At 40.1% G+C, this 27339-nt stretch overlaps 1 protein-coding gene across 1 annotated transcript; it reads right to left on the reverse strand.

Annotated features, from left to right (window-relative positions):
* Positions 1–6800: 6800 nt before the first annotated feature.
* On the reverse strand, positions 6801–23065 carry BEX5 (brain expressed X-linked 5). Its single transcript, XM_045817475.1, is given in 2 exon segments — positions 6801–7164; positions 22977–23065. Coding segments are annotated over 2 exon segments (453 nt in total).
* Positions 23066–27339: the final 4274 nt, after the last annotated feature.

The raw sequence follows: 27339 nt of genomic DNA on the forward strand, positions 1-27339 counted from the left end.
TTTGAGATTTCTCCTCTATTGCCTGTCCTGGAAAGTTGGGCAGAGTTGGGTGGGGGAGAGGAGACAAAAAGGAGACAAGGGAGACTGAGGGTTGGGGGTGAACTTCAGGCTCAGATAGTACTGGAATCTGGCCTGTGGTCAAGGTTCCCCTGCCCTACCTCCTGCCACAATCTCCTCCTCTGTTCCTCCCACACCCATGAACCAGCCATTTCTCTTGCAGGCTCTGCCATGTTCTGTTCCAACTTTCAGCATGGCAGGGTGTGCATATATTATAAGTGGAGGTAGGATGGAGAGTGAAGCCCTAAATTTCTGCCCAAATAGTGACGTTCACTATCACCCCCCAGTCCGTGTCCAGTGCCCCTTCCCGTTTTCACCGACCTGCCGAGATTCTGGACAGCTTTTTTTTTTTCCTAGCCATGCAAAGAACTGGAAGCAGATTCGCAAACCTGCAAACAGGAGATAGGGGCAGTAGCTGAGTGCCCAGTAGACTAATTTCCCTTTCCTGAACCTGGGTGCTCCACACCAAATGTTGCCATCCCCTACCTGCCCCTCCTCACCTCATTTGCCATATCTATTTTTAGGCCTGTGGCACCAGAGCAGGAGGCTTTCCAAATTGGGTCTCTGTATCCCCCTCCCTTGCAGTTAACCTGTCCCACTCCCATCCCCTTTTCCCAGAGGTAAATATTATCCCACGGGCACTGGGTGTGTGTGTGAGTGTATTTCCAGACTATGTCTATGCTTCACTGTTTCACTGCGGGGTTGCCCCCCTCACTTCAGGCTAGATAATAAATAGAGGGCTCAGAGGTAGAGCGTCCAGGAGACTGCGGAGTCTGTAACTGGGTCATCACCACGGACCCATGTCCATACGGAGTCTGCCCCTTTCTGCATTTCCCAGACTCCTTCACTTCCCCCGGCTCCCCAACCCTGCCTGTGCCACAGGCAGTGCTCACCTTCACACTGACCTGTGGCGGACTGGCCAGGCCTGTACCTCCTTGGGCTCGCCCCTCAACCAACATCAGGGCAGCTCAGAGAACTGGTACCGCACCTGCAGCTGGAGTGGATGGCACTGGGACTGGACCGCAGGTGGGCGTGGAGATTGAAGCCCATATTGGGTGCACAAAGGGTAACATGATGTGAGTGACCCATCAATACAGCTTGGCCCCTGCAGCGACACTCTCTTCACCTTATCCAAGTCACAAAAAGAGCAGGAAAGGGAGACTACCTGACCACAAGTGTTTTATTTACCTGTGCATCTCAGTTCCTGCCCAGCTTCCCTGTGAGATCTCTGATCATCACCAGGAGTGGCAGCTGATAACATAGAGGGTGCTTGACTCCCCTAAGGGTGCTCAACAAATGAGCCCCACAGCCCTCTTTCAAGACCAGCTCTACCTGACTCAAGTCCAGTAGTTGTGCCTGCCAGGAAGCTGTGCTGCCACCTTGAGTAGGGAGTTCCTGGGACCCCCTAATATACATGTTTTCCTCACATAAAAAAATACATTCATCCCATCTCCAAAAGCCCCCAAGGTCTTAACCCATTCCAGTATTAACTGCAACTCCAAAGTCTCATCTAAATATTGTGTGAATCAAGTCTGAAACATCATGAGGCAAAACTCCTTTCCAGTTGTGAGCCTGTGAAAATAAATTGTGTGCTTCCAAGCACAATAGTGAAATAAGCATAAGGCACACATTCCCCTTCCAAAAGGAAGAAATCCAATCTTTTGAAGCTTTCCCCCTATGTTTATTTCTAAGACTTTTATAGTTTTAGCTCCTAGGTTTAGATTTTTTATCCATTTTGAGATTTTTTCATATGATGTAAGGTAAGGCTCCAACCTCATTCTTCTGCATGCAGATATCCAATTTCCCCAGCATTATTCATTGAAAAGACTGTGCTTTCCCTATTGAATGGTCTTGGTACCCTTGCTGAAAATCATTGGACGGTATACCTGTGAGTTTACTTCTGGGCTGTCTATAATATTCCATTAGTCTATATGTCTATCTTTATTCCAGTAACACACTGTTTGTTATTGTAGCTTTGATAGGGGTTACACTGCTGAACATAGTCTCTGTAAAGCTTCCAGTGGGAGCATGGGCCTGCTCACATGTTGATTTCTGATTTCTGGTCTCCAGAACTATGAGAAAATAAATTTTAGTTGTGATAATATTCTTACAGCAGTCATAGTAAATCAGTACTAATAGTGAGTGGCAGGCTCTGTAGCAAATGAGTATTTATGCCTATTTTCACCTTCCCTGAGATAAGCAGATAAACACTCCTTAGTTACTTAATAAACCTCAAAATGCCAAAGACAGACTCTCCAAAACAAGGTATAAATAGGAAAGGCAAATGTGATATCTATTCATTTTATTGTTTATCTATTACTCACATTGGAATGAAAGAGTGAAAGGCATTAAATGGTCTTCAGTTGTGGAAATACATTTTATTAAGATATATGAGATCTGTCTGGAAAAAGTCCACCATTGTTAATGTAATGAGAATGGTTTGTGTGACATTGATGTAACCTGGCAGCCAAGGAAAGTGGACTGAACAATGATGCTTGCATTGTACTAGTTGGTGGGGAAAGTAGACGCCATTGAGTGAGGGTGTGTACTGTGTTGTTGTCACATTCAAACTGACTGAGTGAGTAGAACAACGAATATGCATCATATTTTGTGTTAAACTTGAACATTCCTCAGCAGAAAATATTTAGATCATTCAGAAGGCTGCAACTGTGGGCAACTGTGGAGGACGGTGAAGGCTGGTGTCAAAGCTAAGGCTGAGTGCTTGGCAAGGCTGCACTTGACTGCTTGCATCTGCAAAGCAGATCCAAGCTGGCATTGACAACAGCCAGAACCCTCAGGGGTTGAGAAGGGAATAGATAAGTTCAAGCTTCAACTGAATGCAACTGTAACTTTTTCAGAATATGTATCATTTAAATAGCTGGGAAACTGAACCATCTGTGCCTGCAGCATCTCCCTAAGTTTGCAAAATGTCCTTGAGCTCTATGTAACCAACCCCTATAAAATAAACATGAAGACCATGTTCAGGGTCATTTTCTCTCCATCAGAGGACAATGTCCAACTTGGCCACAGCTTTTCCTTAAACTGTTGTGTTTTGTCTTTCTTAATCTCCTGTTGCCCCCACTCAGGGACCTCATCTCCATGCTGGTTACAGCAGGCAACTGGTGATTGGTGGCTTCATCACGACAACGTGCCTGCTTATGCATCACGTCTCATGCAGGTTTTTTGCAAAACATCAAATCATCTAGGTGACTCAATTCTCCTACAGCCCAGAATTGGTGCCCTGCAAATTCTGGATTTTGCCAACACTAAAATCATCTTTGAAAGGGAAGAAATTTCAGACTGTCAATGAGATTCAGGAAAATACAATAGGACAGCTGATGGAGATTCCAAAAATGGATTTTGCATAGTGATTTAAACAATGGAAGAGATGCTGGGAGAACTGTGTGAGGTCCTGTGTTAAGGCCATTCAAGGTCTTACAGGTTGACGGTATTCAGACAGATGGAAGAAAATGTGCAGAGCTGTGAGGATGCTTGACATGTCTTTATTCACTTGTGGGAAAGCCACCCACTCTGCAAGCTGTGTGTCCCCCTGCATGTCTCTGCAAGTCTTTGCATGTCACCTGTCCCCTCTGCATGATACTCAGTGTGGCACTTGCTCTGCAGCATGGCACATGTTGTGGCACCCATCAGGGAGTTCCTACCTGCTTAAGTACTAGAGGCCAACTAAGCCAGAAGGGTGCCAACAGATCTTATACAACAGAGCTTCATACTGTGCATGTGAGCTCCCTCAAGGCTATGGGCACAGTTTATTGGACCCAGGCTCAAGACTATGAGAACACTACTTATCAGGCCCATTGTCAAGGTTATGGGAAACTGCTTCCCTTAGTTACCCAGATACCTGGATGAAGAAGCCATACTGCCTCCATTTACCCTGTAAGTCCCAAGGTGCCTACTTTAAAGGGGACTGAAGTATCATTGTTTTATGTACAATGTTTCTTGTGTCTTGTATCTTCTTCAATAAATGTTTCTATTTTTCATAGTACATGGATAGATACTTTCTGGACAGACAGTGTGTAATCTCGACAAATGAAATGACTTGGTTAGGGTCACACAGTCAATCAGAAACTGTGCAGAGAAAATAGACCATAGATATTTTAGTCACAATTTATACCCAACTGTACATGTACATCAGAATCACTGTGAAAGCTTTTACAATGCCATGATCCCTAGGTCTTACTTCTAATGAGTCTGATCCAATTGGTTTGGACTAGATTCTGAGCTGTACTTTAGAATCTCAAATAATTCAAACCTACAGCCAAGGGCCAAGATTGAGAACCTATGCACTAAAGATAAAAGCAGAAAATAAGACAGTTGTCTCTTTAAAAAAGGCAGTCTAGTGGGGAAAAAAAATCCTGATGTATATCAGTTAATTAAGGCACTTAAAAGTGTATATATATGCATATATAAATATATGTTAAGTGTACAATTTATATTTATTATATATAAAAGCATATATATGTGTATATATATATATATGATGCAGAGCTGTGTATGAACCTTGAGTTAAAGCTGGGGCCTTCATTTTAATTTATCTAAGTCCAAGGATGTCTGATGAACATGTAGGATGCAATGAGTATGGAGTAAAATCTAGCTTCCTAAATTTTTAGCCAATTTTTCAGGTTATTCTGATGTAGGTGGTCTGTATAGCACATGTTGATATATACTGATATATACATAACATTACAGTAAGTTCATGTGTTGAAATCAATGCATAATGCTTTCTCTGTTGTATTATTTTTTCAATTACAATCTACAGTATATAGGGAAAAGATATTACTTACCCATAAATGATCAGATACAAACCTGGGCCTGTATTTCAGGACCCTTGACTCAGCTATAATTAACTATTGTGACCTACTACTTATCAGGCCCTGTACTAGATACTGAGGGTACCAGGATAAATGAGCCAATATATTTACTGAGAGAAGGGCACAATCTAATTGGGGGGCAGTAATGACTGGATGGTGAAAAATGTTCTAAAACAATGGTCTATCTACCAGGTCTCCAGTTCCAGCCAATTTCTCATTGATCTGTGATTACAGGTTTATTGGGCACAGCAAAAATAAAAGCAAAAGAAGGAAACTACTCTGAATCTATGTAGTCTAGTGTGAGTAGAGACTACTGAAAATTCCTGGGGTGCAAGTGGTGTGGCTCAGAACAGTCTTGGGGACATAAAGCCACCATCACAACACCTGTGTCTGCTCAGAATAAAACCTGTAGCACAAGAAATGGGGGGTCAAGGAAACTGGGCTATATTCATCAAAAGATAAAAGAGATAGTCCAATTCTGAGAATACTAGCATGAGTGCCATTCAGATTTGTCTAGGGATTAGGGGTGAGAAAAAAAAAGTCTAAGAAAAACTATAAAGGACTGTGTGGATTCCTAAACAGCACTGGGAAAGTACACATCTGGATTACATATAACTCTATAGCAGGAAGGGGGCATTCTCCACATTTCTGAAAGGCAAAAATGGGGATTAAAACCTCTGATGGTTTCAGAGAAATTAATGAATCTTTTTCACCTTTAGCACTCTAGCACATCAACAGTGGATGGAACCAGTGGAAGAAGCAAAATCAAGAAGGGGAAGGGGTACCTAGCAGCCATGGCATTATCTAGCAGCATAGGTATACAAATGTGTCACCCACCTGGCACTCAATTGCTCTTGCTGATGAGCATAGTCCTTGGACTCTTCCCTAAAATAAAAGACATTTAGAGGGTTGGGGCCTCGCATGTGTGGATAGAACCAGCCAAACACAGTTCAGTCATTACTTTATTGATTCCAGCAGCAGCCCTATAAGACAGGTATTATCTTCATTTTATAGATAAATAGGCTGACTTTAAAGAAATGTATTTGTAATAATTACCAGGCTTGTGCTTCTAAATAAGAGATACAGAAGTAATATAAGATATTGCCTTCAAATTCTGCCTCAAGTATTGTATCCATTCCTTTTATAAGCTGATTGGAAAGTCCTTTGCTTCTTACTTTTTAAATGCTACATGTAATACATGTGTATTCATTTTAATTTTTTTATTTTAATTGTTGTTCAAGTACAGTTTTCTGCCTTTTACCCCCATCCCAGCCTACCCCCTCAGCCCTCCCCACCTCTCTCCTGTTTCCACCCCTGCTTGTTATTGTCCATGTGTCCTTTATACTTGTTCCTGCAAACCCTTCCCCTTTTCCCCTGAAATTCCCTCCCCTCTCCCCTCTGGTCACTGTCAGTCTTTTCTCGATTTCAGTGTCTTTGGTTATATTTTCCTTGTTTGTTTGTTTTGTTGATCAGGTTCCTGTTAAAGGTGAGATCATATGGTGTTTGTCTTTCACCGCCTGGCTTATTTCACTTAGCATAATGCTTTCCAGTTCCATCCATGCTGTCACAAAGGGGAGGAGCTCCTTCGTTCTTTCTGCTGCATAGAATTCCATTGTGTAAATGTACCATAGTTTTTTTATTTATTTAAAAAAAAACTAGATAAGAAAATAAGAATAAACACATTCTGATGTGCATAAAATATGCATGTTTTAAAATGAGATAGTATATCTATAAACTGCTTTATTTCCACACAAATTGATGAATCTCCCATGCTGACAGAAAAAGTTACAGGACTAAGTCAAAATGAAATTTCCAATCAGAAAAATAAAAGAACACCCAAGTTTCACCATAATGGGTACATCATGAAAATGCAAGCTTGGGAAATATGGGGTTTATGATTATTAATCTCAGCATTCAGGGAATAAGACAAAATTCATCATGATGATCATGGTGAGAGGGCTCTGCTATAAGAATGTGCAGACTGTACTACAACTGAAGCTCTCTAATTTTCCTCCTTAGTTCTCTCATCTCTTCCATGAACTGTTCCATATTATTTGCATTCCCATTGATCATGTCAATGCTATTGACAAGCCTATTGGACATATCCTTTCTAAAATCCTTAGCAGGTGAAGCCCAAACCCCTCTAATATTTCCTCTAGGCTCCTGGCCTTCCCCACCTTCCAAAGGGCAGGCTTCTTCATTCTGCACTGGAGCTTGCTTCCCTCCTCTGCATTCCTTGGAGACATTTTCTGTGTTGAGTGGTTTTTTCTGATTCTTTCTAGGAGATAAAAGGCAAGAAGAGGGATTGAAGTTGTAACCACTGGATTCATAGCCCTATAGGCAAAAGTTTTGCCATCTGAGAGACTTCGAGGGCACTCTTGGGGTGGTGCCCCAGACCAAGCCCTGCCCCAAAAGCCACCATTGCCTCTGAAAATCCTTTCCTTGGCCACTCCACACACAAAAATGCAGGACAAGTTGAGAGACCAGGGTTCTTGATAAGCCCTCTAGGGGTGTCCAAGAGTTTGGCCATCTATACTTTTCATCCCTCATCAGCCACAGAACCACAGTCTCTAAAGACTTGGCCAAGTTTGTCCTGCACTTAACTCAGGCAGGGAAGTCTGTGAGTCTTCCAGATTCAGTTATAATTCCTGATACCCCTACACCTTAGGGTCCCAGGCACTCCCCTACCTGCAGGGATCAGAAGCAGCTTTCCTCTCTTGCCCTTGAAATCTGCTGCACCAAAGAACCTAAAGTTCTGCAGACAGAAATATGGCAATGGCCAGGGCTGATTACTTGATTAAAGGACCAGTAAGGGGGCAGGAGGGTATCTCCACTGTTTATTTAGGATTCTGCTAGTCAAATATTGCCACCATCTCTTTGTCCTCCATCTGGTATCACTGCTTCATTTCCTATCCTGTGATGCACTAGCCTGCCTTTCAGAAATAGGCATCCAGCTCTGACTTGTGTGGCTCAGTGGATTGAGTGCCAGCTTGCAAACTGAAAGGTCCATGGTTTGATTCCCAGCTGGGATACATGGCTGGATTGGGGGCCAGGTCTCTGGTTGTGGGCGGGTGAGAGGCAACCGATGGATACATCTCTCACACATCACATCAATGTTTCTCTCCCTCTCTTTCTCCCTCCCTTCTCCTCTCTCTAAAAATAAAAAATATTTTAAAAAGGAAATAGACATTGTAATCAAAGATGATTATTTCCAAACCTGTTTCACCTCTTCTTTATGCCCCTCACCCCACTATCCCATCCCTCCCACCACCCAATTACCATTTATTGAATGTAAGTGGACAACTTTTGGGGTGGTAGTCACAAGAGCTTACTGGATGTCAATGTGGTTTATTTATAAATAATTTTGATCTGGGTATTTGCTAGGGCCTTTTGGGACCCAATGGCCTTTCTTGAGCCCACTCTCCTTCCATTAACCATTATTTTATGTATCAAGATGGACAAAGGGAGAAGAGGTAGTGTGGGCATTGCAAACCTGGACCTGCTGGGGTTTCAGTACATTGCCATGCCTACCCCATAGTCCACAGGCAGTGTCCAAGATTACACCAACCTGTGGAGACCAAAAACATTTTCTTGCTCTCTGCCTGTATCTCTCAGTTAGAAGCCTGTCTACTCAATTGCCTCTTCTGCAGACGAGACCTGTTTGTCAGGCCTTTCCCTATGTTCTGCAGCAACTGGCACCCCAGTGCCATTCCAGCAGCCAACAATATCTAACTCCAAAATGGATGAAGGGTGAAGAGATACTAGAAACGGAGGTCTAGACCTCTTGTGGAACCCATGTCATCCCAAACCTGATTCAACGGTTGTGTTCCCCTCCTGTCGCCCCACAGGTATTAGGCTGATTCCTCCCCATACTCTTCTCTGGTTCTTCCTTGCAGATGTTGCCCAATCGCCCACCTCCTAGTAGATCTGAACTGGTACACAATCTCAACTCTTTGCCCCTCTCTATCTCCTTGTCCATTTCTTGCACCAAGTAGGTGGGCATCGGGAGACCCCTCTCAAATCTTGGACTCAATCTGGGTTTTGCCCTCTGCCACTCCTACCTCAGTCAGCATCCACCAACCTGCAATGGATGCAGTCAGTTTCTAGGACTTCCCCCTTCCTTGGCTACAGGCTAACTTTCAAGGAAATAGACAGCAGGTGCACAGCTACAAATGACGCTCACACTGCAACTAGAGACTAATCTTTGCATCAGTTACAAGTCTCAAAAAAGTTGCATTACTGTGAGCTCAGGCTCTGAATTACGGATCACTAGGGCAGTCCAGCAGGAGGGTGACTTCCAGAAGCATGGCAGAGTCACCTTTCCTCTTTCGTCACCTTGCCCCCATCCTTACCACCCGCTACTGCACATCCCTTATTATTCTTCCCCCTACTTAGCAATCTTGGAGAACAAATGGACCATAATACTTTGTATTTTGCCCTTTTTCCTGATTTCTGCTGCAGCTTTAAAAGAATTTCTTCTTTCTCTTCTATACCATTAAAATCCAACTTCTTGCCCCTCCACTCACCAGGAAGCAAAGGCCAGAATTTCTCTTAGCAGACTCGTTGGTCTTGTCCCAGAATTAAATGAGCAGAGAAGGGATGTGAGCTCCAGTAAGTCTGTAAAATAAGCAGAAAGTGACATAAAAAAACAACCACAAAAAACCCTTTCACCTTGATTAGTTCCCTTTCTGGTTTTTTTTTTGTTGTTGTTTATTTATTTTTAAAATTTAAATTATTTTATTGTTGTTTAATTACAGTTGTCTGTATTTTCTCCCCACCACTTTCCCCACCCCAGCCAAACCCACCTTCTTCCCTTGCTTCCCCTCTTCCCCTTGGTTTTGTCCATGTGTCCTTTATAGTAGTTCCTGAAAACCCTTCATCCCACTGTCCCCTCACCCCTCCCCTCTGGCTATTGTTAGATTGTTCTTAATTTCAGTGACTCTGGTTGTATTTTGTTTGCTTTTTTCTTTTGTTGATTAGGTTCCAGTTATAGGTGAAATCATATGGTATTTGTCCCTCACTGCCTGGATTATCTTCACTTAGCATAATGCTCTCCAGTTCCATCCATGCTGTTGCAAAGGGTATAAGCTCCTTCTTTCTCTCTGCTGCATAGAATTCCATTGTTTTAAAAAAATCAATTTATTTTAGAGAGGAAGGGGGGCACAGAGAGAGAAACAGCAACTTTTTATTAGACTTATTTATTATGCATTCATTGGTTGATTCTTGTATGTGTTCTGACCTGAGGAGAAATCCCCAACTTATTAAATGATGCTCTAACTAACTGAGCTACCTGGCCAGGGTTTTTGTTTATTTACTTTTTAAAGGAATTATTGTTTTTGTCTTTCATTGACATGTATTCATCTTTTGGTTGTTATAACTAGACAATGCTATTATTTTCAGTTGAAAAATATGATTTTAGTTGTAAAACCTTGGCAATCTTTATGGGCTGCTGAAACATCCCATAAACATAGACCCCTCAGACAGCACCCCCTACCCCTTTTAAGGACTTTGAAATATAACCCTAAGCTTGGGTTTCCTCTTTTGAAGGGTCTCTGTGTGGTCTTTCTATGAGGTGAGGGACATGTCTAATAGAGTCTTGCTACTGGAATTTAAGATATTGAGAGCCTGTGACAAATTTATGGTCTCCTCTAATTTATATTAGTGCAAATTTAGCAAGACTCTAACGTGGCCTTTAAATTAAAGCAGCACTAGAGTTTTCCAAATAATTCATAACAGTGATTTAGGAAAGTTATACTGACAGATAAAAAGCATTGTGAAGCTACAATATTAAAAAATATTATGCCATAATAATATAGAAAAAATAAAACAGAAAAAAACTGATTGTAAAACTCAAGTATGGAGAAATATTAGTAATCTGATTGAAAATTTTTGAATCAGTGGAGAAACATTATATATCTGAAAAAATAGTGCTGGGATAATTGGTTATCTGTTTGGAAAAATAGTGAACTGTATTATCCTTGTTATACACTTACACACAGACACTAAATGTTTAGATAAAAATATATAAAACCATTGAAAATCATATATAACATATATTAAATTATGTTAATATTAGGATGAATACATTTGTTAGAAATACACCAGTGATAGATATGTCCAAAAGGTAACTGACCCAATTTTGCTGGTGACTCTGTTAAATCTAAGGAACCATGCAGAATGTCCTTGGAACTACCTTAATTACTGATGCAAATCTGAAATATTTATCCACAGATGCAGGTTCTTTATTAATGGATATTACTCTGGAGCTGTTAAAATCACTGGCACTTCTGAACTGCATCAAGCCTGAGCTAAGCAAGCTCCTAAGATGTCAGAAAAAAACCCTCAGTAAAATTAGAGAATACAGAAAATGCAGAAAGACAATGTCAGCTTTATCCTTGCCTCAAGAAATGTGCTTTGTGAATTTTACTCTAAATCAGTCTAAATATTTTCTTTAAAATAAGGACGATACACACACTTCCACTCCCATATTTATAGACATTCAGGATCTTTGTAGTTTTATCTATGAGGCAGAGTTGATTGAAATTCTCTTTTAATATATTTTATTGATTGTGCTATTACAGTTGCCACATTTCCCTCCTTATTCCCCTCTACCCTGCACAGCTCCTCCCACCCACATCACCCCCCTCCTTAGTTAATGTCCATGGGTCATACATATAAGTCTTTTGGCTTCTCCATTTCCTATACTACTCTTAACCTCCCCCTGTCTATATTCTACCTACTATTTATGCTTCTTACTCCTTGTAGCTTTTCCCCCATTTCTCTCCCTCCCTACTCACAACCCTCCATGTGATATCTATTTCTGTGATTCTGTTCTTGTTCTAATTGTATGCTTAGTTTGCTTTCGTTTTTGTTTTCTTTTCAAGATTAGTTGTTGATAGTTGAGTTTGTTGTCATTTTACTGTTCATATTCTTTATCTTCTTTCTTAGATAAGTCCCTTTAACATTTCATATAAGGGTTTGGTGATGATGAACTCCTTTAACTTGACCTTATCTGAGAAGCACTTTATCTGCCCTTGCATTCTTTTCCTTTAATTTTATTTTAATCATTGTTCAAATACAGTTTTCTCCCTTTTACTCCCAATCCACCAACCCTCCCCACTTCCCTCCCATTACCACCCTCCACCTAGTTTTTGTCATTGTGTCCTTTAAGTGTGTTCCTGTGAACCCTTCCCAATGGCCCCTGAAGTTCCCTCTTCTCTCCCATGTGGTCACTGTCAGCCTTTCCTCTATTTCAGTGTCTTTGGTTATATTTTGCTTGTTTATTTGTCTTGTAGTTTAGGTTCCTGTTAAAGGTGAGATCATATGGTATCTGTCTTTCACTGCCTGGCTTATTTCGCTTAGCATAATGTTTTCCAGCTCCATCCAAGCTGTTGTGAAGGGTAGGAGCTCCTTCTTTCTTTCTGCTGCATAGAATTCCATTGTGTAAATGAACCATAATTTTTGATCCATTCATTTACTGATAGGCACCTTGGTTGCTTCCAGCATCTAGCTATTGTAAATTGTGCTGCTATGAACATTGGGATGCATAAGTTCTTTTGAATTGGTGTTTTAGTATTCTTAGGATAGAGTCCCAGCGGTGGAATTGCAGGGTCAAAAGGCAGATCCATTTTTAGTTTTCTGAGGAAGTTCCATACTGCTTTCCATAGTGATTGTACCAGTCTGCAGTCCCACCAACAGTGCACTAGGGACCACTTTTCTCCACAACCTCTCCAACACTTGTTGTTTGTTGCTTTGCTTAGGATGGCCATTATGATTGGTGTGAAGTGGTATCTCATTGTGGTTTTAATTTGCATCTCTCTGATAGCTAGCAATATTGAACATTGTTTCATGTGTTTTGGAACTTCTGTATGTCCTCCTTGGAGAAGTGTCTGTTCAAGTCCTTTGCCCATTTTTTAACTGGATTCCTTGTCTTCTTAGAGTGCAGTCGCGAGAGTTCTTTATATATTTTGGATATTAAACCCTTGTCTGAGGTATAATTGGCAAATATGTTTTTTGATACAGTTGGTTCTCTTTTAATTTTGATACTGTTTTCTTTAGCTGTGCAGAAGCTTTTAATTTTGATGAGGTCCCATTTGTTTATTCTTTCCTTTATGTCCCTGGCTCTAGGGGACATGTCAGTAAAAAAGTTTTTCGTGACATATCTGAGATTTTCCTACCTACGTTCTCCTCTAGGACATGAATGGTGTCACGTTTTATATTTAGGTCTTTCATTCACCTTGAATTTATTTTTGTATATGGTGTAAGTTGGTGCTCAAGTTTCATGTTTTTGCACATAGCTGTCCAGTTCTTTCAACACCATTTGTTGAAGAGGCTATTTTTACTCCATTTTATGATGCTGCCTCATTTGTCAAATATTAATTGACCATAGAGACTTGGGTTTATTTCTGGGCTCTCTGTTCTGTTCCATTGGTCTATGTGCCTGTTTTTATGCCAGTACCAGGCTGTTTTGATTACAGTGGCCTTGTAGTATAGTTTAGTGTCGGGTATTGTGACCCTCCTGCTTTACTCATCTTTCTCAAAATTGCAGCAGCTATTCAGGGTTGTTTATGGTTCCAAATAAATTTTTGAAGTGTTTGTTCTATGTCTGTGAAATATGCCATTGGTACTTTAATAGGAATTGCATTGAATCTGTAAATTGCTTTGGGTAGTATGGACATGTTGATGATATTAATTCTTCCAATCCATGAACACGGTATATGTTTCCATTTGTTTGTGTCTTCCTTGATTTCTTTCCTGATTGTTATGTGGTTTTCTGCATACAGGTCTTTTACCTCTTTGGTTAGGTTTATTCCTAGGTATTTTATTTTTCTTTTTGATATTTCAAATGGGATTGTTTCCTTGATTTCTGCTTCTGCTGTTTCATTGTTGGTGTACAGAAATGCCTTTGATATCTGGATATTGACTTTGTATCCCGCTCTTTTGCCAAATTCATTTATTAGGTCAAGCAGTTTCTGGTGGAGTCTATAGGATTTTCTATGTACACTATAATGTCATCTGCAAACAGTGACAGTTTTGTTTCCTCCTTTCCGATTTGGATGCCTTTTATTTCTTTTTCTTCTCTGATTGCTGTGGCTAAAACTTCCAGGACTATATGGAATAGAAGTGGTGAAAGTGGGCAGCCTTGTCTTCTTCCTGATCTTAGTGGAAAAGATTTTAATTTTTGCCCATTGAGTATGATGTTGGCTATAGGTCTCTCATATATGGCCTTTATTATATTGAGGAATGCTCCCTCTATTCCCACTTTGCTGAGTGTTTTTATCATGAATGGGTGCTGTACTTTATCAAATGCTTTTTCTGCATCTATTGATATGATCATGTGATTTTTGTCTTTGCTTTTGTATATGTGATGTATTACATTTACTGATTTGTGAATATTGTACTATCCTTGCATCCCTGGAATGAATCCCACTTGGTCATGGTGTATGATCTTTCTAATGTATTGTTGGATGCGGTTTGCCAGTATTTTGTTGAGGATTTTAGCGTCAATGTTCATCAGTGATATTGACCTGAAATTTTCTTTCTTTGTTGTGTCTTTATCTGGTTTTGGAATTAGGATGATGTCGGCCTCACAAAAAGAGTTTGGGAGTCTCCCATCTTTTTGGATTTTTTGAAATAGTCTGTGAAGGATAGGGGTTAGCTCTTGTTTAAATGCATTTTAGAATTCTCCTGTGAAACCATCTGGTCCAGGGATTTTGTGTGTTGGGAGTTTTTTGATTACTGCTTCAATTTCTTTTGTTGTTATTGGTGTGTTCAGGCTTTCTGCTTCTTTTTCATTGAGTTTTGGAAGATTATATTTTTCTAGAAATTTGTCCATTTCACCTAGGTTTTCAAATTTTCTTGGCATACAGTTCTTTGTAGTAATTTCTTACCATCCTTTGTATTTCTGTGGTATCTGTTGTAATCTCTCCTCTTACATTTCTGATTGTGTTTATTCAGACCTTCTCTCTTTTTTTCTTGATGAGTCTGCTTAAAGGCTTCTCGATTTTGTTTATCTTTTCAAAGAACCAGCTCTTGGATTCAATGATCCTTAGATTTGTGCTTTTAGTATCTATGTCATTTAATTCTGCTCTGATCTTGGTTATTATTTCCTTCCTTCTGCTTGCTCTGGGCTGTCTTTTTGTTGTTCCTCAAGTTCTTGTAGACATAGAGTTAGGTTATTTGTTTGGAATGTTTCTACCTTTTTTAGGTGGGCCTTTATCGCTGTGAACTTCCCTCTCAGGACTGCCTTGGCTGTGTCCCATAAGTTTTGGGTTGTTGTGAGTTCATTTTCATTTGTTTCCAGAAACCTTTTGATTTCTTCCCTAATATCATTCTTCACCCATTCATTGTTTAATAGCATGCTATTTAATCTCCATGATTTTTAGTGTTTTGGATTTTTTTCCTTGGGGTTGGTTTCTACCTTCCGTACCCTGTCATCCGAGAAAATGCTTTGTATGATTTCAATTTTCTTGAAATCCTTGGGGCTTATTTTGTGTCCTATCATGTGGTCTGTCTTTGAAAAGGTTCCGTTTACATTTGAAAAGAATGTATATTTAGCTTCTTTTGGATGGAAGGTTCTGTATTTATCACTGAAGTCCATTTCATCAAGGGTATTGTTCAATGCCACAATATCTTTGTTGATATTTTGTTTGGAAGATCTGTCCATTTTTGATAGTGGTGTGTTAAAATCCCCCACTATAGTTTTGTTGCTGTGCATATCTTTCTTGAAGTCCTCTAAGATTTTCTTTATATATTTGGGTGCTCCTATGTTGGGTGCATATATATTTACAATATTTATGTCTTCTTGGTGGATTATTCCCTTGAGTTTTATGAAGTGACCTTCTGGGTCTCTCTTTATGGACCTTTTTTGGAAGTCTATTTTGTCTGATACGGGTATTGCTACCCTGGCTTTTTTTTCCTGTCCATTTGCTTGGAAGATTTGTTTCCTGCCCTTCACTTTCAGCTTGTGCAGGTCTTTTATCCTGAGGTGGGTCTCTTGTAGACATCATATATGTGGGTCATTTTTTCTTATCCATTCAGCTATTCTATGTCTTCTGATTGGAGCATTTAATCCATTTACGTTTAAGGTTATTATTGATAGGTAATTATTCATTGTCTTTTATGTACATGTGTTCCTCTCTCTCTCACTTTTCCTTCCTTTCCTTAAAGCAGTCCCTTTAGAATGTCTTGCAGAGCTGGTTTGGTGGAGGTGTATTCTTTTAGACTTCTTTGTCTGGGAAGCTTCTTATTTGGCCTTCTATCTTGATTGAGAGCCTTGCTGGATGAAGTAGCCTTGGTTGCAGACCTCTGGTTCCCATTACTTGGAGTATTTCTTACCATTCTCTTCTGGCTTGAAGTGTTTCCATTGAGAAGTCAGCTGTTAGCCTTATTGGGGCTCCCTTGTATCTTACTTCCTTTTTCTCCCTTGCTGCCTTTAAGATTCTCTCTTTGTCTTGAAATTTTGCCATTTTAATTATGATGTGTCTTGAGGTGTGCCTCTGTGGGTTCCTCTTAATTGGGACTCCCTGTGTTTCCTGGATTTGTGTGACTTTTTCTCTCCTCAAATTAGGGAAGTTTTCCTACATTACTTTTTCAGCTAGGTTTTTGATCCATTGGTTTTCTTCTTCTCCTTCTGGTATCCCTATTATACGGATATTATTACGTTTCATATTGTTTTGCATTTCTCTTAATCCCTCTTCATTCTTTCTGAGCCTCTTTTTTTTTCTTGCTCTTTCTGGATGTTGTTTTCTACTTTGCCCTCCAATTCGCTAATCCTATCTTCTGCTTCATCAATCCTGCTTTTCATTCCTTCTACTATGTTCTTCAGTTCAGAAATTGTATTCTTCATTTTTTCCTCTTGGCCCTTGTTGAGAGTTTCTATTTCCTTTTTCATATTTATATAGTTTGCAGTGAGTTTGTTGTAGTTTCCCTCTAATTTTTGGTAGCTCATTGTGAGTTCATTGAACTTCCTGATAATCCTTGTTTTGAACTCACTATCTGATAGTTGAGTTGCCTCTATTTCATTTAGCATTTTTTCTGAGGCTTCCTCGTTTCCCTTCAATTGGGGATTGTTTCTTTGTTTTCTCATTGTCCGTGGATTTCTTCTTGTTAGCCTCTGTTTCTTAAATTGATCTGTTCTGGTTCCCTGTAATTATGGTGTGAACTTCTGTGGTAGCATACTTGTGAGATTCAGTGGTGCAGTCTCCTTCGTGTATCCTGGTGTTCACAGCTTCCCCCTGCTCTTTTTTTGTGATCAGTTGGAGGAGTAAGGTGAAATGGTTTAAGACAGCAAGACAGTATACTATGATATTTACATTAGCAGCCAGTATAGAAGAGATGGGTTATCCTTTGGCTCCTTATAGTGTTAACCGTGATCCTCCACCCCACTATCCATGTTTTAGAAAGGATGGAAAGAAGGTAAGACTCTTATTGGGGATGAGAGGATTGTTAGTTGGATCTAAAAAGCTGTGATGCTGTGGGAGGTCAGATTCTAAGGTAGGGTTGGATTAAAGATTAGTAAATAGGAGTAGTGTGTAAAGGAATAGAGACAATCCCCACAATAGTATAGATCAAGATATTGCAAAGTGGTCTGAGATCAGGTAGGGGTATTGAGTAGTATTTACAATTGTATGGACTAGGTCTTATTAACAGTAATAGTAAAGTGACAGTCTTGTGGCAGAATCGATGAGATCTAGATAACAAGAATAAAGAGTATAGAACCTTGAGAGGTGTATTAATGGAACACAGATGAAGGATAGTAAATTATCAACACACTGTGACTGAGATACCAAGGGGAACCTATCAAATGACTGTATAACCAGCCAAGCAAAGAAGATCATACAGAAAGAAAGAGAATACCAAAATACTTTTAAAATAAAAATGTTGGAAAAGTGAGGAAAAGATAATACAAATTTACAGTAACTTGCAAGATAAAAAAAAGGGGGGAAAAGCAGAAGATGGAGTGCAGGAGAGATAAATTTGGAGTGGAAAGAATAATACTAGGATGAATGGAAGAAAAACAGAAGGGATTGAGAGATATAAAAATAATAAGAATTGAAAAATTAAATGACACTTAAAACACAAGATAAAATCAACCAACAACAGCCACAAAAAAACAAAACAAAACAAAACAAAACAAACCTCTTGTTGGTTTCTAACTGGTCATACCAGTTTTTCTGATCTTGCTGGCTTCAGCTGGCTGAGGAGCCTTTGAAATGCTTATCACTCTTCCCAGCCAAATCTCAGCAAGTCTCTCAGGTACCCTGGGAGCTCCAGAGCACACTTGCTCTCCGGAGCTCACTGCCGCATTCTTCCGTACTCCAGGGTCCCTGCAGGGTTCCAGCTCTATGATCTCAGGAGGCACCCGCGACATTTTGGGATTCACTGTGCCCTCCCTGGGAATCGTAAAAGGGCATGCCCCTCCACCAAATTTTTGAGTTTCGGGCTCTAGGAATGCACTAAGCACCGCGTCCCTTCTGGGATCACAGCACGAGAGTCAGGATTCCCGATGGGGCGCACACTTCTACAGTTCAGAACCGCAGGCTCCCGAAACCTGAGAATGCCCGTGCCCTTTCCTGGCTCTGGGTTGTCCACTGATCCACACTCCCACTGGGCTAGGGGTGCAAGCGCTCTTCCAGGCCGCCCCTGGTCGTGCTGGCTGGACGCCCTCACTTCTCCCACAGCTCTGGGTGGGTGTTCACAGTCCCTGGGCGATTTTTTCCCAGTCCAACTGGCCTCTCTGTGCCTTCAAGCAACAAGTTCTCCCCTGGAGTTGCTCAACCCCTGTATTCGGGGGAGGGAGCAGTGACTTCCCTCTCCCCGGAGCCCTGAGGCAGACCTGGGTGCACTGGGCCTGGAGACTGCAAACCCCTGGTCCCTGCGCTGATCCCTGGGTCCCTTTTGTCATGAAGCAGTCTCCTTACCATCTGGTTTTTCAATGATTGCAATAATTTTTGATGTCCTGCTTTCAAAAATGATTCGGTAACCTAGGCCACTTGCTCTGTTTCTCCACCAATCCACGAGTTTCCCTCCTCTTCACAGAAGCCGAGAAACACGCTGCCTAGGGTAAAGCCGCCATCTCTGCCCTTGCATTCTAAATGACAGCTGTGCTGGGCAGAGTAATCTTGGATACAGTTCCTTGCGTTTCCTGACTTTGAGTACTTCTTTCCAACCCCTTCTTACCTGTAAGGTTTCTTTTGAGAAGTCAGGTGATAGTCTTATGGGCACTCCTTTGTAGGTAACTTTCTCTTTTTCTCTTGCTGCTTTGAAGATTCCCTCCTTACCTCTAATCTTGGGTAATGTAATTATGATGTGCCTCCTTGTGTGCTTCCTTGGGTCCAACTCCTTTGGGACTCGCTGAGCTTCCTGGACTTCCTGGAAGTCTATTTCCTTCACCAGATTAGGGAAGTTCTCCTTCATTATTTTTTTCAAATAAGTTTCCAATTTTTTCTCTTTCTCTTCTCCTTCTGGCATCCATATGACTTGGATGTTGGAACATTTAAAGTTTTCCTGGAGGTCCCTAAGCCTCTCCCCATTTTTTTTAAAACTCTTGTTTCTTCATTCTGTTCTGGTTGAAAGTTTTTTTCTTCCTTCTGGTCCACACCATTAATTTGGGTCCGGGTTTCCTTCCCATCACTGTTAGTTCCCTGTACATTTTCCTTCATTTCACTTTGCATAGCCTTCACTTTTTACTCTGTTTTGTGACCATACTCAACCAATTCTGTGAGCACCCTGATTACCAATGTTTTGAACTGTGCATCTGATATGTTGGCTATCTCTTCATTGCTTAGTTGTATTTTCTTCTGAATCTTTGATCTGTTCTTTCATTTGGGCCATAATTTTTTGTTTCAGTGCACCTATTACATAGTAAGGGGTGGAACCTTAGGTATTTGTCAGGTTGGAGCAACCTACTTCACTGCATTGTGGCACTGTATGTGGGGAATGGATCCAAGAAGGAGCATGCTGCTTGCTCAGCTCTCTGCCATCTTTCAATCACTTCCTCTGCTACCCACAGGAAATTGGACCCTTTTGGTGCCAATTCCCTGGAGGGTGTGTTTGTGTATGCTTGGGGGCCCTGTGGGTCTCCCCAGTGAACTCTCCTGTGAGGCTGTGAGTTTCTCCGGTCTCCTCAACCCCCATAGGTTTTTTCAGTCAGAGATTTTGAGGCTTTATTTCTGAGGACTGGAACCCTGGGTTGCATGGTGTGTCTCACTACCCAGTTGCTCCTCCCAGTTTATCCACACATAAATGTGGGACCCCCTGCTCTGCCTGCTGTCTCCTTGCCTGGTCTGCCAGCCACTGCCTTGCTCACCCTGGTCCTCCAGTTGCCATGTTGCCTTGTGTCCTTTCCACCCCGGCTGCCCATTTCTGCTCCTCTTACCAGTCTTAATTAATGTTTCTTCATTAACTCCTTGGTTGTTGGATTTCCATACAGTTTGATTTTCTGTCAGTTCTAGTTGTTTTTTCTTTGTTGTTGTCTTTCACTGGGTTGTTTGAGGAGGCACAGTGTATCTACTTATGCCTCCATCTTGGCTAGAAGTTAAGTTCTTTTTTAAAAATGAAACAATCCATCCAGTTTGTGTACATCAGTGGAAATTATTTTATATGCGTATGCTTATGTAAAAGGAAAACTTTACTAAATCAAGGAAGAATTACATCATAAATGTGAATTTATCATTTAAGGATAGTGCAAAAATTATTCTTTGGAGCAAGATGAAAATTTGAAGGAAAATAACCTTTTAAAGTCACTAAATTTCTTAAAATTTTCTCTGCAAAAGAAACTTGTTCAGTACTCAAAGAAGTTTTTTTTTAAACAAATACACTATTTCTAATGCTAAAACTTTTAACAGTTTCATGGTCATAAAAGATGGGCTTTTAAAATTTTCAAATGTTTTAAAGCATTAGAAACATTATACTATAACATGAGTTATGCAGTAAAGCCTAGTGGGAAAATTATTGTTTTAAAAAATCTATCAGCTAATATTTAGTTGCATTTGTTTAGTAAGATTTTGTGAAAGAAAGCTTGTATTCAAATGCTACTAAAACTCAGTTTTGTTGATAATATTAATAAAATGGTTTAAGATACATCTCTTTTCTGTAGCAGAAATAAAGGTAATTCTAATGGATTTTCTAATCTTAAACACATTACTAAAGCTGTTTGTTTTACTGGAATATGTTACTAAACATAAAACTTAATACTGTGTATATACACATATTTTAATCAAACCATATGTTCTTTTCTGAGACTTGCTTTCTTTTTTAACCTAACAATGTATTTGGGCATATTTCTAAATCTGTAAATATAGTAAAACCTGTGTTTTTTTTCTTTTTTAATGTATTTTATTGATTATGCTATTACAGTTGTCCCATTTCCCCCCTTCATTCCCCTTCACCTTGCACACCCTCTTCCACCCACTTCCCCCCTTTAGTTTGTGTCCATGTGTCATAAGTTCTTTAGATTCTACATTTCCCATACTATTCTTGCCCTCCCCCCTGTCTATTTTCTACCTACTATCTATGTCACTTATTCTCTGTACCTTTTCCCCCTCTCTCCTCCTCCCGCTGCCCTGTTGCTAACCCTCCATTTGTTCTCCATTTCTGTGGTTCTGCTCCTGTTTTAGTTGTTTGCTTCCTTTGTTTTTGCTTTTGTTTTAGGTGTGGTTGTTAATAACTGTGAGTTTGCTGTTATTTTACTACACATGTTTTTTATTTTCTTTTTCTCAGATAAGTCCCTTTAACATTTCATATAATAAGGGCTTGGTGATGATGAGCTCCTTTAACTTGACCTTATCTGAGAAGCACTTTATCTGCCCTTCCATTTTAAATGAAAGCTTTGCTGGATAGAGCAATCTTGGATGTAGGTCCTTGCCTTTTATGACTTGGAATACTTCTTTCCAGACCCTTCTTGCCTGCAAGGTCTCTTTTGAGAAATAAGCTGAAAGTCTGATGGGAACTCTTTTGTAGGTAACTGTTTCCTTATCTCTTGCTGTCTCTAGGATTCTCTCCATTTTAATTATGGAGATTATGATTATGTAATTATGATGTGCCTTGGTGTGTTCCTCTTTGGGTCTGACTTCTTTGGGACTCTCTGAGATTCCTGCACTTCCTGAAAGTCTATTTCCTTTCCCAGATTGGGGAAGTTCTTCTTTATTATTTTTTCAAATAAGTTTTCCACTTGTTGCTCTTCCTCTTCTCCTTCTGGTACCCTTATAATTTGGATGTTGGAACATTTAAAGATGTCCTGGAGGTTCCTAAGCCTCTCCTCACTTTTTTGAATTCTTGTTTCTTCATTCTTTTCTGTTTGGTTGTTTCTTTCTTCCTTTTGGTACACTCCATTGATTTGAGTCCAGTTTTCTTCCCATCACTATTGGTTCCTTGTACATTGTCCTTCATTTCACTTAGTGTAGCCTTCATTTTTTTCATCTAATTTGTGACCAAATTCAATCAATTCTGTGAGCATCCTGATCATCAGTGCTTTGAACTGTGCATGTGATAGGTTGGCTATCTCTTGGTCCCCTAGTTGTATTTGTTTTGGAGGTTCCATCTGTTCCTTCATTTGGGCCATTTTTTTTGTCTTGACACACCTGTTGCATATGAGGGGCAGAGCCTTGGGTGTTCACCAGGGTGGGGCAACCTAGTTGCTGGGTCATGATGCTGTATGTGGGGGAGGGGTCAAAGATGGAACAATGGCACTTGCTCAGCTCTCTGTCAGATTTCAATCCCTTCTGCCACTCCTCCCAAGCAAACTGGGCTGTTCTGGTGCTGATTTCCATGTGGGTGGGCTTCTGTACATTTTAGGACCCTGTGGGTCTCTCCAACAAACTCTCCTGTAAGGCTGGGAGTCTCTCCCGGCACCTCAACCCCCACCAGTGTTTTTAATAAGTGTTTTGAGGCTTTATTTCCTTATGCAGGGGCCCTGGATTGCTCGGTCTGTCTCACTCCCCAGTTTCACCTTGTTTATCTGTGTGTGAATGTGGGACCATCTCATTAGCCACCTTGTGTGCTGTGCCCTGCTCCACAATTGCTGCCTCACTGGGTCTGCCCATTGCCACTCCATGCCTGTGGCCTTCCAGCCGCTGCCTTCTTGCCCACGGTCCACCCTCTGCAATCTTGAGCACCCGGAGTCTGTCAGCTGCTTCCTTGCACACCTGGGGTCCACCAGCCACTGCTTTTTTTGACATGACCCCTCACCACCCAGCTGCCTGACTCTGCCCCTCTTACCATTCTTGATGAATGTGTCTATTTTAACTTGTTGGTTGTTAGATTTTCATACAGTTCAATTTTCTTTCAGTTCTGGTTGTTATTTTGTTTCTAAATTGTTGTTGTCCTTCTTTTGGTTGTGTGAGGAGGCACAGTATGTCTACCTATGCCTCCATCTTGGCCGGAAGTCTTTAATTCCCTGTATTTTTTTCAATTGCTATGTAACAAGTTATTACAAACTTAGAGGCATATACATAAAATTTATTATCACACAATGTCTACAGTAAAGAAAACAGGAACAGAATGACTGGGTTTTCTGCTCAGAGAATCACAAGGCTAAAATCAAGGGGTTGGCTTGTGTGCTCTCATCTAGTGGTAAATCCAGGAAATCACTTCCAAGAGCATTTTTGTTATTGGCAGAAACCAGTTTCTCAGGGATATAGGACCATGGTCAGGTTTTTTTCTAGCTGCCAGGCAGGGACTGGTCTCAGCACCTACATGCAGCCAGCCCCCTCAATCTCAGCAAGAGAGAACCATTGTTATTTCAAATCCCTCTCACACTTAGAGTTTCTCTGACTTCCATATCTGCTCCATCTGGAGAAAATTGTTTGTATTTTAATAGTTCAGGTAATAAAGTCAAATCCACTCAGATAATCTCAACATTTTAAGGTCAAATCATTCAGAAATTCAATTACATGTGCAAAACTGAATTACAAAAGCTTTTATTAGTATTTTATTGAGTGAACAGGGGTCCAGAATCTTGTGTTTGTGTTGGGGAGAGCATTATGGAATTCTCTCACATTACCTAAATAATTTTTGTTTTCAAATAGATATAAATTTACCTAAAATAAAATACAACATTTTAACCATATGAAGGGGTACAGTTCAGTGGCACTTAGTATATTCAGTGTTTTGCAACCACCACCAAGTCTAGTTCCATAAAATGTTCATTTTCCCGATAGAAAACCTCATATCTATTAAGAAATTACTTTCCATTACTTTCTCTCCACAATGTCTGGCATCCAATAATCTGCATTCTGTGTCTATGGATATTTGTATTCATGATATTTCGCATAAGTGAAATCATGCAATATATCATCTTTAGTGCCTGGTTTCTTTTAATTACCATAATGTTTCCAAGGTTCACGCATGTTGTAGCATGTATCAGTACTTCATTCCTTGTTATCAATAAATAATTATAGTGTATGGATATGCCACATTTTCTTTATCCACGCAATAGCTCATGAACATTTGAATTATTTTCATCTGCTGGCTACTATGAACAGTGCTACAATGAAGAAAATTTGCATACAAATCCTTGTTTGAATGCCCATTTTCAATCATTTTCTTGTGTATACCTAAGAATGGTGTTGCTGGGTCATATCATAATTGTAAGTTGAAGTTTTTGTTAGGATAGATTTCTACTCACTTTTTCATCTACTATTTTTAAGATTTTATTTATTTAGTTTTAAAGAGAAGGGAAGGGAGGGAGAAAGAGAGGGAGAGAAACATCAATGTGGTTCCTGCTCATGCGCTCCCCACTGGGGACCTGGCCCACAACCCAGGCATGTGCCCTGACTGGGAATCGAACCAGCGACCTTTTGGTTCACAGGCCCACACTCAATCCACTGAGTTACACCAACCAGGGCTATTTCATCTACTTTTGGTGTAATTTTTATTTCCTAATTTGTGCTAGTTTTTGGTTTAGTATGCCTTTTTAAAATGTACGTGTTTATAGCTATATATTTTATTTCACCACCATGTTAGATGCATCCCATAAGTTTTGTACATGGTGTTTCTATTTTCATTTTCATCAAAGTATTGTCTTTTTATGTTTTATTCATTTATTTTTAAAATATTTTATTGTTGTTCAGTACCGTTGTCTGCATTTTCTCTCCACCCCCCAACCCCAGCCATTTCTATGTCCCTCCCCTGATTCTGACCTCCCTTGGTTTTGTCCATATTTTCTTTATAGTTGTTCCTGAAAACCCTTCCTCTTTTTCCTCCATTATCCCCTCCCACTTCCCTTTTGGTCACTGTGAGATTGTTCTTAACTTCAATAACTCTGGTTATATTTTGCTTGCTTGTTTGTTTAGTTGATTAGGTTCTATTTAAATGTGAGATTGTATGGTACTTGTCTTTCTCTGACTGGCTTATTTCACTTAGCATAATACTCTCCAGGTCCATCCATGCTGTGGCAAGGGGTAAGCTTTCCAACTTTATAATAGTCAAGTAGTGTTCTATTCTGTAAATGTACCACAGCTTTGTTATCAACTCATCTACTGATGGCCACTTGGGCTGCTTCCAAATCTAGGCTATTGTAAATAATGCTTCAATAAACATAGAGGTGCATATATTTTTTTAATTAGCATTTTGGACTTCTTCTGATATATCTCCAGAAGTGCAATTGCTGGGTCATAAAGCAGTTTAATTTTAAATTTTTTGAGGTAACTTTAAACTGTTTTCATACTTGCTGAACCAATCTGCATTCCCACCAACAATTCACAAGGGTTCTCTTTTCTCCACATCCTTACCAGCACTTGTTTGTTGATTTATTGATGGTAGCCATTCTGGCAGGTGTGAAGTGATATCTCATTGTGGTTTTAATTTGTACTTCCATGATGATTAGTGACTTTGAACACCTTTTCATATGTCTGTTGGTCACCTGCATGTTCTTTTTGCAGATTTTTCTATTCAGTTACTTTGACAATTTTTTAATTGGATTGTATGCTTTTTGGTGTTCAGTTATATAAGTTCTGTATAAATTTTGGACATTAACCTCAGATCAGATGTACCATTGAGAAATATGTTTTCACATTGCATTGTATCTTCACTTTATTGATGGTTTCCTTTGTAGTGCAAAAACATTTTAGTTTGATGTAGTTCCATTTATTTATTTTTTTCTTTGTTTCCCTTGCTTAAGAAAATATAGCAGAAAAAGTATTGCTATTAGAAATGTCTGAGGATGGGATCCAAGATGACAGAGAAGTGAGTGGAAGCTATGCTAATCTCCTCCCAGGACCAATCTAGAATTATAACTAAATTGTGGGGAAGTCATCCAGAATAAAAAAAAACTGAACAATAGCAATAAAGAAGCCTTGTAACAACAGGCAGACAGAAGAAACAGCTCCACCACAATGTGACTGGTATGGACTGTGGAGACCTGAGAGGGCTGGCTGGGCTCCTACGGGTAGCAGCTGAAGTGCCAGAGGAATATTTCAGCCTCCAGGGAGTTCCCCCTGAGAAATGTGGAGTCTAAACCCCAAGCTGGACTCTCCAGCTCACATCATCAGAGCCCAAAATGTACCCAGATAACACCCAACTGCAAAAAGCAACAGGGTTTCTTTCTGCTAGGGACAGACAGCTGGAGACACAAAGAGCCTTTTAAAGGGCCAATACATATATTTTCATTTGCAGCCGCTTATCCAGGGCTCCGGCAAAGATGCAGTAGAGTGGACTAGAGATGCTTGAAGAGAGGCTGGGGCTGGTGGATTTGAGGAGAGAATTGAGAGAGAAGCCACCAGGATCTCTGTGCTAAATCATCTCCCATACTGCAACAGCCATCTGCTCAGACAGATCACTCCTTTCCAAGTACCATTAGCCTGAGGGGAAGCAATAAATCTACCCACAGCAGTTACTCTGCCCCACCCTGCAGTGCTTAAGCCTGACTGCTGAGTACAGAATGACTATATTAACAACTGAATGAGTCAGCCACAGACTGCGGATACCTGGTAGTCCCAAACAGTCTGCCTAAGGCCAGACTGGGACATCAGCTGAAATCACCAGAGGCAGATCCAGAAAGAAAGAAAAAAAAAAAACAATGGTAAATACTAGATGCAATCAAGAATAAATCTACCACGGTCTTCATGATTTGTGAAATTTTCTCTTGTGCATAGCTTTTTAACATTCATTTCTTGACCTTTAAGTTTGTGCATGTTAAGCAACTAGATTTTATATTATCGTTTATTTAAAATCTCACACTTTGCTCCTCCTTTCTCTTACCCCATTGTACCTTCTTTTTTCCTCTTCTTATTTGTATTTAAATTTTTGCATTTTATCATGCTACATTTGTTTCTATTCTGAACTCTTAATATTTCTCACCCATGAGGCCTCTCAAAACAAATTTTGCTGTCAGTGGTCAATTCACATTCTTTTTCCCACTCTTAAGATACATGCATTTTCTATTCACCTTTATCAATCTCTGCTCATTGGTTGTGGATACAGTAGTTGTTACATTTCTTAAATTTTATTTGTG

This window comes from Phyllostomus hastatus, unplaced genomic scaffold (genome assembly GCF_019186645.2).
Source record: "Phyllostomus hastatus isolate PE091 unplaced genomic scaffold, TTU_PhHast_1.1 phas_scaffold_28, whole genome shotgun sequence".
NCBI lineage: Eukaryota > Metazoa > Chordata > Mammalia > Chiroptera > Phyllostomidae > Phyllostomus > Phyllostomus hastatus.